This window comes from Mauremys mutica, chromosome 1 (genome assembly GCF_020497125.1).
Source record: "Mauremys mutica isolate MM-2020 ecotype Southern chromosome 1, ASM2049712v1, whole genome shotgun sequence".
Classification (NCBI taxonomy): Eukaryota; Metazoa; Chordata; order Testudines; family Geoemydidae; genus Mauremys; species Mauremys mutica.
Genome location: NC_059072.1, coordinates 185,631,619 through 185,646,274, shown reverse-complemented (window position 1 = coordinate 185,646,274; position 14,656 = coordinate 185,631,619). Strand labels below are relative to the sequence as shown.

General features: G+C 45.3%; 1 protein-coding gene across 5 annotated transcripts in view; it reads left to right on the top strand.

The window, feature by feature from the left end:
• The window catches only part of ROBO2 (roundabout guidance receptor 2), an 855,475-nt gene that overhangs the window by 668,859 nt on the left and 171,960 nt on the right, over positions 1–14,656 (top strand). For all 5 annotated transcript variants that reach the window (XM_045002137.1, XM_045002139.1, XM_045002138.1 and 2 more), the window contains one exon: positions 11,840–11,978. In XM_045002137.1, the coding sequence (XP_044858072.1) occupies positions 11,840–11,978 (139 nt within the window). The remainder of the gene's footprint in view (positions 1–11,839; positions 11,979–14,656) is intronic.

Here is a 14,656-nt window from a genome sequence, read left to right as displayed (position 1 = left end):
AATACCATAAAATCCCACCCTTATTTCTGCACTGCTGCCTTCAGAGCTGGGAAGCCAGAGAGTGGTAGCTGCTGACTGAGGGCCCAGCTCTACAGGCAGCAGCGCAGAAGTAAGGGTGGCAATACCATACCATGCCATCCTTCTGCGCTGATACTGGCAGCAGCTCTGCCTTCAGAGCTGGGCTCCTGGCCAGCAGCCACTCTCACCAGCTGCCCAGCTCCAAAGACAGCACTGCCACCAGCAGCAGTGCAGATATATGTACCACAACCCCCGGCCTCACAATAACCTTGCAACCCCCCTCCCCACCCCCGTGCGCGCACACACACAACTTCTTTATGGGTCAGGACCCCTACTATTTCAACACTGTGAAATTTAAGATGTAAATAGCTGAAATAATTAAATTTACAATTTTTAAAATCCTATGACCTTAAAATTGACCAAAATGGACCATGAATTTAGTAGGGCCCTAATCATTGATCACAGGGGCGGCTCTACAAATTTGGCCGCCCCAAGCAGTCATGCCCGGGAGGCGCCCCCGAGCCGCGGGAGCAGCGGACCTCCCGCGGGCATGACTACGGAGGGTCCGCTGGTCGCGCGGCTCGGCTGGACCTCCCGCAGCTGCGGGCGGTTCGCTGGTCCGGCGGCTCCGCTTGAGCTGCTGCAGTCATGCCTGCGGGAGGTTCAGCCGAGCCGCGGGACCAGCGAACCGTCCGCAGTCGTGCCTGCGGCAGGTCCGCTGCTCCCGGGGCTCCGGTGGACCTCCCGCAGGCATGACTGCGGCAGGTCCGCCGGCCCAGCCTGCCGCCCCCCCGGGAAAGGGCCGCCCCAGGCGGGTGCTTGTCCCGCTGGGCTCTGGAGCCGGCCCTGATTGATCATCATCCTCCAAAGAAAGAACAGGATTCTCCTTCTGATCTGGGTAGGAAGGGTTCTGTAGGATTTTGCCTTACTGTCCAGTGAACTACTTAACCCAAATTTTCTCAAAGTGGCTGTCTCAAGTGCTGCAGCATACTGTAGGTGTCTATCTGGTTTTCTGATTACATTAACAAGCCACTTTTATAACTGCAAGCAAAGTTTATTCTGAAGTTATAAAGGTCACACTAGTAATAGTACAACCAGCTGACATGACATATAATCATGACCTATTTTATAGTCCTCTTCAAAGAGTATTCATCAGTGAAGCATAGCTTGGGCAATGGACACTTTATTTACTCAGTTCAAGCTTTTAAAATGGCTACATTAAAACTTTTATACATGGCTATGATTTTAATTTATCACTCTTTCCTGCTATTTTCTCAGATATATTGTGTTCTGAATATTGTTGACAGAATTACAATGTTTAATTACACCTCTAGACTTTATTTATGGCCAAAGCTTTAAAAAAAAGTCATATTTTCCAAAGTTCTGATCTGAAACTCCTGCCTGCCTCGGAACAGCTGATCCATGGCGGATGGGAGGCGCTGGGGGCGGGGAGGAGGTGGTACTGATCGGGGGAGCTGCCAGTGGGTGTTCAGCACTCACCCTTTTTTTTGTGGGTGCTCCAGGGCTGGAGCACTCACAGAGGTGGCACCTATGGATGCTGCCTTTCTAACATGCTTTCAAACTCTACTTGGTCCTGCCTCAGTGCAGAGGGCTTGACTCAGTGATCTCTTGAAGTCCCTTTCAACCATATATTTATTTGATTCTATGCTCTTAAACTGCCTGATGCAGAAGGAAGTATTCTTCCTTAAGACCTTTGAGCCAGTTACTGACATATCAACAAGTGTGGCAAAGTCCCGTCTCAGTCTCCCCAGCCTCTGCTGTTTTTAGCTCTGGTGAGACCGGCTAGGGTAATGCAGTCTCCCTTAGGACTCAGGGGAAGTCTGTTCCCTGTCTTCTCACCAGTCTTAATTAAAGTATTTTTTACCCTGCCTTGTAGGAGAGCGTCCTGCCGCTCTGCCTGGGGAGGCTTGCTGCTTCAACACTCCTGGTAGCCAGGCTCCTTCTCTCTCTCTGCTTTCCCCCCTCCGCTTCCTTCCTCCCAGGAAGGGGTTTAAAAAAGGTCTCAGGCAGCTCCAAGTTGGAACCAGCTGATCCTAATTACCCTCAGGTAGCTCCCCTCAGCTGATTCTAATTTGCTACCTTGGTAACCCTTTCTCAGCTGAACCTGCTTGACCTGTAGTTGCCTCTCAGTTGATAAGGAGGAGGGCCTTTTAACCCTCTGGGACTGACTCCTCCCCCCCCCTCTGGCAACTGTCTGTCCTGAGTTTATCACACAAGTTTCTCCTGAAAATGTGTTGGGATATTTTTTTGTGGCTCGTTCTGTGTAGGCATATGCAGCAACAGATAAGAATGTAATAAATATTACATTTTCCATGAAATATTGGACATCTGGAGCTTTGCATTGCATTTTGTGCTTGCAAATCTGCACATATTAGCTATATGGATGTCTCTGAGGTGCGTGCGCGTGCGTGCATATGTATTGTTACAATCAAATACACACAACAATATAAACAAGCAACATCACACATGTTTGCACACATACACACATATATGTAGTCACAAGAATAACACAGGTGTGCCAGAATAGTTTTTTTAAATCTCTTTACCTTTCACAGATGGACACTACTTGTGTGATCCTCATTTTTCGGGTGCCTGATCTGAGATCTGATTTGCCGAAGTGCAGAGCACTCACAGCTTCAAATGAAGTCACTGTGAGCTGCACTTTGACCATTTGAAGTGCTATGTAGTGCTAACTAGACTGAAAATGAGGTCCTAGGGACTTCAAATTGGGATCCCAAAAGTAGTGGATACTTTCAAATATAATATTTCTGTGCTTTACTTTCCCATCTCATGAAGTGATGGAAAAATTAATTAATTAATTATTTTTGTGAAGCACTCAGATACTATAGTGATTAGTGCCATAGAAAAGCCCATGAATTTATTAGCTAATGAATTAACAAAATATTTTTTTCTCACAGCAGGGTTTGAACTGTGTGCAGTAAATAAGGCCTGAGGCCACCCATTAAACAATGAGAATACAACAAAACATCGAGTGGCTGCTCATTTAGTTACTATTGTCCATTCTATGCACTGTGGAAAAAATAGCATGCAACCACATAATGTAGTCAACCTGTGAAATTCAATACAGGAAGTCATGAAGCCAAACTTTATGAGCCAGATTCTGATCTTATTTATGGTGTAAATCTGGATTGATTTAATGTAACCTCTCAGCTCACTGAGACTGAAATGTGGGCTGCAATGCGTGACAAGCACCTTTATTTTTAAATCACTCTCTGTAGTGTGAATGACTCTTACTATGCCCTCTTTAATTGTGATCTATATAGTTTATAACAGTAAAAGTGTGTGTTTGGTGGGGGGGGATGTTGGAACTAAATTTGAGTGAAGCATAGGCAACTTTGAGACTAAAATCAGTGATATGTCTTTAAATGAAATTACCTTGGATTTGTCCCAGTATAACTGAGGTCAGAATTTGACTGTGAGACTAAATTTGAAACAGGAATGGATAAGATTGTAACAAATAATAATTTTTGTAGCTGTGCATGCTAGAATAACAAGGCTAAGCAAAACTAATTATTCAGGGCATCATTTCATTTCTAGGGCTGTCACACAATTAAAAAAATTAATCGTGATTAATTGCGCGATTAATCACGCTGCTAAACAATAATAGAATACCATTTATTTAAATATTTTAGATGTTTTCTACATTTTCAAATATATTGATTTCAAGTACAACACAGAATACAAAGTGTACAGTGCTCACTTTATACTTATTTGTATTACAAATATTTGCACTGTAAAAACAAAATAGTATTTTTCAATTCCCCCATTGCAAGTACTGTAGTGCTATCTCTTTATCATGAACATTGAATTTACAAATGTACAATTATGTTAAAAAATAACCTGCACTCAAAAATAAAATAATGTAAAACTTTAGTGCCTACAAGTCCATGCAGTCCTACTTCTTGTTCAGTCAGTCACTCAGACAAACAAATTTGTTTACATTTGCAAGAGATAATGCAGCCCACTTCTTGTTTACAATGTCACCTGAAAGTGAGAACAGGTGTTCCCATGCACTGTTGTAGCCAGCGTCACAAGATATTTATGTGCCAAATCCCCTAAAGATTCATATATCCCTTCATGCTTCAACCACCATTCCCGAGGACATGCATCCATGCTGATGATGGGTTCTGCTCAATAACTATCCAAAGTAGTACAGACTGATGCATATTCGTTTTCATCATCTGAGTCAGATGCCTCCAGTAGAAGGTTGATTTTCAAGTGCCTTAGCTATCTTTCGCAATCTCACATTGGTACCTTCTTTCTATTTTGTCAAATTTGAAAGTGTTCTTAAAACGAACAACAAGTGCTGGGTCATCATCCGAGACTTCTATAACATGACATATATGGCAGAATGCAGGTAAAACAGAGCAGGAGACATTATTCTCCTCCAAAGAGTTCAGTCACAAATTTAATTAATGCATTATTTTTTTAACGAGCATCATCAGCATGGTAGCATGTACCCTGGAATGGTGGCCGAAACATGAAGGGGCACACAAATGTTTAGCATATCCGGCACGTAAATACCTTGCAGTGTAAAACAGTGCCATGCAAACGCTTGTTCTCACTTTCAGGTGACATTGTAAATAAAAAGTAGGTGGCATTATATCCCGTAAATGTAAATGAGCTGTTTGTCTTCGCAGTTGGCTGAACAAGAAGTAGGACTTAATGGACTTGCAGGCTCTAAAGTTTTACATTGTTTTGTTATTGAGTGTAGTTATGTAACAACAAAAAATCTACATCTGTAAGTTGCACTTTCACAATGAAGAGATTGCATTACATTACTTGTATTAAGTGAATTGAAAAAATACTATTTCTTTTGTTTATCATTTTTAGAGTGCAAAAATTAGTAATCAAAAATAATAATATAAAGTGAGCACCGTACTCTTTGTATTCATTGTTGTAATTGAAACCAATATATTTGAAAATGTAGAAAAACATCAAAAATATTTAATAATTTTCACCTGGTGTTCTATTGCTTAACAGTGCAATTAAAATTGCAATTAATCGCGTTAATATTTTTGAGTTAATCGCATGAATTAATGACAATTAATCGACAGCCCTATTAGTTTCTTGTGGTGGCTTTAGTGATGGAGATCAGGTCTAGATGTATTGCAGGGTGTTTTCACTTTCCTCTACAGCATCAAGTATTGATTATCATGAAAGGCAGACTGCCACAGTAAATCGCCTATTAGACTGATATTGCTTGGCAAATCCTTTATTCTTATGGCTAGACTGTAGGTTTTAAAACACTCCCTGCATATGGGGTGGAGCAGAGCAAGGAGGAGCGCTCAGACAGACATAAGGGGGAAAGCAACAAAAATGATAAAAGATTTAGAAAACCTGACTTATGAGGAAATATTGGGCTTGTTTAGTCTTGATATAGGAAGACTGAGGTGGGGACCAGTTAAGTCTTCAAATATATTTAACGGCTGTAATAAAGAGGATGGTGATCGATTGTTCTTCATGTCCACTGAAGATAGGACAAAAAGTAATGGTCTTAATCTTCAGCAGGGTATATGTAGGTTAGATATTAGGAAAAACTTGCTAACTGTAAGGATAGTTAATCACTGGAATTAGGTCATCAGGAGAGGTTGTGGAATCCCTGTCACTGGAGGTTTTTAAGAACAGGTTAGACAAACACTTGTCAGAGATATGCTGTAAAGGAGTCCCATTAGGTTTTTATCCCAGATGGTGGAAGACCCTGACCATCCCCACTTATCTACACTGGGTGGCTTATGTTCAGCTTCAGTTTCTTAGTCCTTGGAAGAGGGCCCCTGCCCATTGTGGGTCTTCTGATAAGGAAAATAAATGTACCAATGCACCTGAGAATAACTGCTTCCAGAGCCAACTCAAAGGGTATGTCTACACTACAAGAGTAGTTCGAATCAACTTAAGTCGAATTTGTAGAATCGACCTTACAAAGTCGAATTTGTGTGTCCACAGTAAGGACACTAATTCGACTTTGTGAGTCCACACTAACGGGGCAAGCGTCGACATTGGAAGCGGTGCACTGTGGGAAGCTATCCCACAGTTCCCGCACTCCCCGCTGCCCATTGGAATTCTGGCATTTCCCCCCAATGCATGCTGGGGGGAAAAATGTGTTGAGGGTGGTCTTGGGTAACTGTCAGCATTCCACCGTCACTCCCGCCGGCGGGAAATCAGTTCGCGCACTTTTCCTGTTAGTGACAGCGCGGATGCCACAGCACTCCACTGTGATCATGGAGCCCGCTGCGATCATCGCTGCACTTATGGCCGTTGTCAACTCCTCGCACCTTATCGTACACCTCTTCAACAGTCAGATGCTGAGAAATCGGGCGAGGAGGCTCCGGCAGCGCAGTGAGGACATGAAGTCTGAGTGGCACAGACCTCTCAGAAAGCACGGTACACCGCACCGTGGAGATCCTGGTGGCAATGGGTCATATTCATGCTATGGGACGGCGATTCTGGGCCTGGGAAACAAGCACGGATTGGTGGGACCGCATAGTGCTGCAGGTCTGGGATGAATCACAGTGGCTGCGAAACTTCAGGATGCGTAAGGGCACTTTCCTTGAACTGTGTGACTTGCTGTCCCCTGCCCTGAAGCACAAGGACACCTGCATGCGAGCAGCCCTGAGTGTGCAGAAGCGAGTGGCCATAGCCCTCTGGAAACTTGCCACGCCAGACAGCTACCGGTCAGTAGCGAACCACTTTGGCGTGGGCAAATCTACCGTGGGGGTTGCTGTGATGCAAGTAGCCAACGCAATCGTTGAGCTACTGCTCTCGAAGGTAGTGACCCTGGGAAACGTCCAGGTCATCATAGATGGCTTCGCCACGATGGGATTCCCAAACTGCGGTGGGGCTATAGATGGGACTCACATCCCTATCCTGGGACCAGCCCACCAGGCCAGCCAGTATATTAACCAAAAGGGCTACTTTTCAATGGTGCTGCAAGCACTGGTGGACCATAGGGGACGCTTTACCAACATCAACGTCGGGTGGCCGGGCAAGGTTCATGACGCGTGTGTTTTCAGGAACTCTGCTCTGTTTAGACGCCTGCAGGAAGGTAGTTTCTTCCCAGACCACAAAATAACTATTGGGGATGTGGAGATGCCTATAGTGATCCTCGGGGACCCAGCCTACCCGCTAATGCCCTGGCTCATGAAGCCCTATACAGGCGCCTTGAACAGCGACAAGGAACTCTTCAACTACCGGCTGAGCAAGTGCAGAATGGTGGTGGAGTGTGCTTTCGGACGTCTCAAGGGGAGATGGAGGAGCTTACTGACTCGCTCGGATCTCAGCGAAACCAATATCCCCATTGTTATTGCTGCTTGCTATGTGCTCCACAATCTCTGTGAGAGCAAGGGGGAGACCTTTATGGCGGGATGGGAGGTTGAGGCAAATCGCCTGGCTGCTGATTACGCTCAGCCAGACACCCGTGCAATTAGAAGAGCCCAGCGGGAAGCGCTGTGCATCCGGGAGGCTTTGAAAGATAGATTCCTCAGGTTGCAGGGTAACCTGTGACAGTTCTGTTTCTTTACAGAGAAGCTGAACCTGCCCCTCTTTCAGTTACTGTTGACTTTCTTTTGCGGTTACGTAGCCCGTTCACCACGTTTCCCCCCTTCCAACACACGTTTAAAAATAAAGTTAATGGAATATTGTTAATTAACAACGTTTTCTTTACTAATGAATTCACGTTAAAGGGTTGAAACAGGGACGCAGACTGTGGTGGGTAGGGTGTGCAGTGATGTACAGACCACTTCTACACCCGAGGAATGACAGGCTCCTGCCCCTAGAGCGGTCTGCACTGCCGGACTGGTTGTTTCAACGAAGCCTGCCATCCCTCCTTTTCGGGACTCTGTGTGCGGGGGCTATGTGGCCTTGTGGCGGGGGAGGACTCGGGGGAGGATGTTTACAGGTGGGTGTGAAGGAAGGGGTGAGGGGTGCAGGCTCTGGGCTGGGGGTGGGGGCGTAGGAAGGGGTGAGGCGTGTGTGGGAAGGGGGAGGAGGTGTAGGGGGATGAGGGCTCTGGCTGGGGCTGAGGGCTTGGGGCATTGGAGAGGCTCAGGGCTATGGTGGAAGGGCAGGGTAAAGGCAGCCTGCCTTGCCATTTGTGTGTGGCAGGCGCTAGGACCCTGGGGTACCAGACAGCATTTCTGCGAGGAGCCGCTCTACTGTCAGGCAGGTACGGAGCGCGGCGGGGCAGGGGGAGACCCGTGGGGCCAAGGGCCCAATCCAGGCAGGGCCGGGGGAGAGACCCAGCTCCAAATATAGCTGGAGCAGGGCACCTGCCGCCTATGCACAGAACATGAAAAACACCTCCCAGACTGACCAGGGTGCCTAGTGACTGCATTGTGTGTGTGACCTGCTGTAGATCCTGCCCCCGTGTCTGTACCCAGGTAATGGTGACCGTCCTATGCAATTACCAAACCCCTCGCCCCCCTTCACACAAAGTCTTCTGTAAAGAAACATGACGGAAAAAGTAATGAACAGCAAACTATTTTTAATAATCAACTACACAGTGAGGGGACGAAACTGGGATTTGGGCTTGGGTGATCCAGGAAGGGAAGGACTTCTCAAAATTTAGCGAATGAGAGCTTTTTGGTACTTGAGCACTCTGCTGGGGTGGAGTGACAGTTTTCACGGCACCTCCTTCTTGTTATTTTGGGTGAGGGGGGTATTGGACTTTGTGGCGGGGGAGGGCGGTTGCAGATACAGTGCAGGGGGGCTCTGTCCTCCTGCCTGCGATCCTGCAGAACATCCACAAGGCGCCTGAGCGTGTCCGTTTGCTCCCTCATTAGTCCAAGCAGCGTTTGAGTCGCCTGCTGGTCCTCCAGACGCCATCTGTCCTCCTGTTCGCTGTGTGAGCGCTGCTGCTGAGAGAGGTTCTCCCTCCACTGGCTCTGCTGGGCCGCCTTGGCTCGGGAGCAGCCCATAAGTTCTGCGAACATCTTGTCCCGTGTCTTTTTCTTGCGCCGCCTAATCTGCGCCAGCCTCTGTGAGGGGCATGCTGGAGCAGGTCGGGATACAGTTGCAGCTGTGTGATGGGAAAAAGGGATTGACTTCCTTATAAAGATACAGTTTTCCAAAGAAGAAACATAGTCTAGTCAGTCTCTGTGAACAAGACCATGCACAGCACCTATCTCATACGCACTCACTCAGGGAAAGTTCGAATTTTCGGAATTCGCTTTCATTGCCGGGGGGATTGCACTGCAGATCAGACAAGCGGGGCAGGACAGCAGAATCTGTGGAGCAGCCAGGCATGGTAAGCCAAAAACTTTTGGCTGCTTAAAAGTCAATGTATACCACTGTCCTCTTGCTACAGGCAATCCTGAAAGCATAAACTCTGCCCCTGTTGCACCCCCTCGCGTCTGTTCCCTGGGAAAGATCCCTGTATGCTGCCACTCTGCAGCCTCCACCACGTGGCTGTAAAGTGTTGCTCATTGTTATGCAAAGGAACAGTGAAGCACTCCCAATACTAATAGTACACAAATTACACTAATTAAATGCAGGAGTCTCGGAGCGAGATCACCCTGAGGAGGGTCACTGAGGCAGATAGAGAGTGCATGCTGCGTGAAAGCCAGCACAAACCAGGGGCCTATGCTGCCATGCTCGTGGAGGCAATGCTCCCGGAGTACCTGATGATAGCCTGGCGCGGAAAAGTGTGCTACCACGGAGCACCCAATAAGGCAGCTCTCCCCAGGAACCTCATGCGGAGGCTTTTCAATTACCTGCAGGAGAGCTTCTCGGAAATCTCCCAAGATTTCCATATGTTCCATCCCCATATATATTGACCTTCTTTTCAACTAGTAACTATTCCTGCTCCATTAAAAATAAATATTAACATGTTTAAAGCACTTACAGACTGATCCTTCCCCTGATTCAGGGTCCGGGGTAACGGTTGGGGAGGGTTGGTAGGGGATCTCAGTGAGGGTGATGAAGAGATCCTGGCTGTCGGGGAAATCAGCGTTGTAAGCGCTGTCGACTGCCTCGTCCTCCTCATCTTCCCCGTCCGCGAACATCTCCGAGGAACAGTCCGTCAACAGTATCCCATCCTCAGAGTCCACGCACACTGGTGGGGCAGTGGTGGCAGACCCACCGAGAATGGCATGCGGTGCCTCGTAGAACCGGCATGTCTGGGGCTGGGCTCCGGAGCGTCCATTTGCCGCTCTGATTTTTTGATAGCCTTGTCTCAGCTCCTTGACTTTCATGCGGCACTGCATTGTATCCCGGCTGTATCCTCTGAGTGCCATGGCTTTGGAGACCTTCTCATAGGTCTTTGCATTCCGTTTGTTGGAGCGCAGCTCCGAAAGCACAGACTCATCGCCCCACACAGCAATGAGATCCAAGACTTCCTGGTCAGTCCATGCTGGGGCCCTCTTTCTAGTCTAAGATTCCCTGGACTCCTCTGCTGGAGAGCTCTGCATCGTTGCCAGTGCTGCTGAGCTCGCCACAACGTCCACAGGAAATGAGATTCAAACTGGCCAGACAGGAAAAGGAATTCAAATTTCCCCGGGGCTTTTCCTGTGTGGCTGGTCAGAGCATCCAAGCTCGGACTGCTGTCCAGAGCGACAACAGAGTGGTGCTCTGTGGGATAGCTCCCGGAGCTACTAAGGTTGATTTGCATCCACACCTAGCCTAATTCGACATAGCCATGTCGAATTTAGCGCTACTACCCTCGTCGGGGAGGAGTACAGAAGTCGAACTAAAGAGCCCTCTATGTCGAATTAAATAGCTTCGTGGTGTGGACGGGTGCACGGTTAATTCGAATTAACGCTGCTAAATTTGAATTAAAGTCCTAGTGTGGACCAGGCCAAAGTGGAAAAGGCCTGCAGTACCTTCTCTCTAAGTAGCAGTTTTCTAGGAGTCCTTCTATCTGGATAGCTGAATCAGGCTCACTCTGTCAGGCTTACCCTGGAAGTTCAATGCATTCCCTGTAGTGTCGGGCATTGTGATCTCCTGGATGGGAGTTCCTATTGCGGATTCAGGAGTCGCTCCAGCTGTTTCCTGCTCAGGGTGATATCTCCCCCGGCTGACTACAGTTTCCTCTCTAGCCCCCCCACCCCCAACATTTCTGATGCCTTCCTCATGAATGTTGGTTCTATACCCTGTCAGGGATGGTCTAGGTTTATGTGGTCCTGCCTCAGCCCAGGGAGCTGGACTTGAGTTTCCCTATATTTCTGTGATTCTATGAATCTCTGTCTGGACTGCTCCTTGTACATGGTAGGTTGGCAATCTACTCCATCTCTTAGTGGATTACTGATCCTGGTGCACTGGTCCTACTCTGTGGCATGGTACAGAGGGGGAGGGCAGTGATCCCACTTCCCTGCCACATTTTCTGATTCTCATTTCCCACAAACTGTCTGTACACTACCCAGAGTGCAGGGAATGCAACTGTGACTGTGTGTGGCTATTGTGAAATTTAGCAAAAATGGGATGCTTTTTGCTTGCTCCCTTTCACTCTGCCTGGCTGCTCACCATGTAGCCTTAGACTTAGTATTTCATAGCCTGATGTTGCATATTTAGAACTAGAGTAGATACAGTTAAAATATTTGTTCTCTTTGTAAAGCTACTTTTTCTGTGGCAGCTGATTATGTAGTTTTGCTGCCCCTGTTTTATGTTTATGTTTCATGCAGAATATGTTGTGGCAGCCACTGACTTTCGTTCCTTGTTCTCAACAGTTGAGTGTATCTGTGCAAATTATAAACAATCACATCTTCATCAATTCATCTATATCTATATCTGAAATATTTTAATGTAGTCAACTCAACTTACTATATGTCATCTTAAAATCTCTTTCAAGAACGACCCACGTTTCTCAGGAGACCAATTAACCAAGTGGTTCTGGAGGAAGAGGCAGTAGAATTCCGATGTCAGGTCCAGGGGGATCCTCAGCCAACAGTCCGGTGGAAGAAAGATGATGTGGATTTGCCAAGAGGAAGGTAAGAGTAACCATTCTTGTTCCCATTGTCAGTCTCTCCTCTCTGGTTAACCCCGATTGCTTTGTTCTCTAGTACCCTTGTAATCAGATATAATAGGTAAGGAAATTTATTGCCTGTTGGTCAAATGACCCTATCAAATATGCACCTGAGCTGGTGAACTAAGGAAAACCACTCGGGGTATGATGACCCATGGAAAAGGGTCTTGGGGAGAGCAATGGTGGAGAGTTATTTTGCCCACATAGACATTCACTCCACTTGAAGAACGTATCTGATGAGCCCCCAGAAACAATAATAAGTACTTTAGAAAGCTGATATTCCAGGCAATAACTTACAAATGCTCTATAGGGGGCAAACAGAGCAGAGTGCTTACATATCACTTGGAAACAGTAGTTGGAAGGCATAAAAATAAGGCAGGCTGGAAGGGTTTGCTGGCTCTTCTCCAGTCTTGCACAATGGTTTGAGGCTAGAAAATAAGTCTGTCTTTTCTGGATTATTTGGAAAGAAAGAAACAAAATGCCAGAAGTAGAGAAAATAAATTAGAGAGAGTTCAGTCATTAGTAACAGATGTTCTGGCAGAAAGAAAGGCAGGAAACCACTAACACAACAGACTTAGTTTAACTTGAAAAACATATTTCCCCAGTGAAAGTGAAAAATAAGGCAACAGCTTGAAAAGGTAGTTATTAATAGAGAGGTGAATATTTGTATAATAATTTCAAGTGCTAGAACTGTAGAGGACTGAGCAAATGAAGGATGAGAAAAGAACTCCAGCTGTGAACACATTAAGGGTGTTCCCATTGAAATGAATTGTAAAGTTCCCATTGGTTTCCCTGGGAGGAGAATCGTCAGGAGCGGTCATGATCAGCAACCAAACATTTCTCCTTACCTGACCAAGCACAAACAAAAGCAATGTTCATATTTCCAGCAATGGTAAAATATTTGGTCATGACATGTTGTTGTTGATATACAAGTAGAAATAACATTAAGGTAGTTTGCATTCATCATCTAACCCCTTGTTCATCTCCCGCATAAACAATATACTGTGTCATACTCATTATATTGTCTTTTCTCATTCTTCTTGAAATGTTCTGTATATAGACAAGTAAAGTGACATGAAAAATAGCACAAAACCATGTGTAGGTATTTTGTTAGCATGTACCTTTGTCAATAGAATAATACTCTCTACAGAAAATGGACATTTCATTGTATTAAGAGGTTTGTTTTTTTCTGAGGTATCAATAAATAATTTTCTGTTTTTTTCTGTGGCTTGCTCCATTATGCTCCGTATGAGCTTGTGTTGTGATAAGATGTTGTGAAAGGTAGCAAGAACATTTTGTTTGACATGTAGTAAACTTTACCTATCCCCGCCCCGATTTCCCTTTGGTAGACTGAAGGCCTCTTAACACCTTCATTTGTTGACCAAAAGTGACTCTGACCATGCCTGTACTGTGAGCTAGGGTCTCATTCCCCTGCTCATGTACACATACTTGTGGTAGCTCAATGAGAGCTAGCACAGGTATAAATAGAAGTGTAGCTGTGATACTAGCATAGGCAATGGCAGCATGGCAGTTTAACTGTGCAGAGTAGAAGCACTGCTGAAACTGATGGGAAAATACTCTGCACGGCTAAGCTGTGCCTCCACTTCTGCTGCCCTTGCTACCATAGCTACCCTACCATTTATACTTGCACTAACTGTCATCAAGTTACTGCATGTATGTGCCTGTGAGCAGGGGAATCATAACCCTAGCTCATAGAGTAGATGTAGCCTTTGCGGGCCTCAGTTTTCATGTGCTTCAATTTCTGTGCGCTTAACTTAAAACAACTTAAAGGGGCCTGATTTTTAGAAAATGCTCAGCGACCAGCATCTGAAAATCAGACCCCATTAAGATGTCTGAAATTGGGTACTCAAAAAAAGCATACTACAAGGATCTATTATAAACATACCACTCTTTCTTCCTGGATGCATACATATTAATCCAAAGATTTTGCTGCTCTCGGTTTGGAGGGTATGACCAATCTATTGCTCCTTCATGATCTACTTTTGACTCATACCCCACCAGTAGAAAACTGCTGATCTCGTTGCTTTAACTGCTACGTTTGATAAAGATTTCAGGCTAACAAAGAACTCCAATCTTCTGGATTTTAAAATATTTAATGTTTGGGTTTTCTTTTTTCACCAAATAATAATAATAATAATAATAATAATAATAATAGAGTTATTTAAAAATGTGTTAACTGGAATTTGTTTCTTCCTGTAACGTTCCTACTAGTGATATATTGTGACATCAAAACTAATGTAATGATAATACATATTGAATTTGGGTATACTGTATGTATTTGCACGTAATGTGGTAAGACTAATATTTTAGGAACTGATCCTGCAAACACTATTGCCAAATGTAGCATTTACTGTTGTGCACAGGTCCATTGAAGTCAGTGGTAGCAACTCATGGTGCAACAATACTCTTAGTAATATTTTCAAGATTGGGTTGTTAATTCCCCCCACCACCCAAAAAATTAATAAAATGACAAAAAACAGAATAGGACAAATAACCCTAAATTCGTTACACATGTTGAACGTACCATTTGAATAGAATGCATATTTATAGCTATTAAAATATATCTTTACTTTGCAGTTTAAAATAAAGGGAGATTTTTGACAGAGCTATTGTTCCAAATGC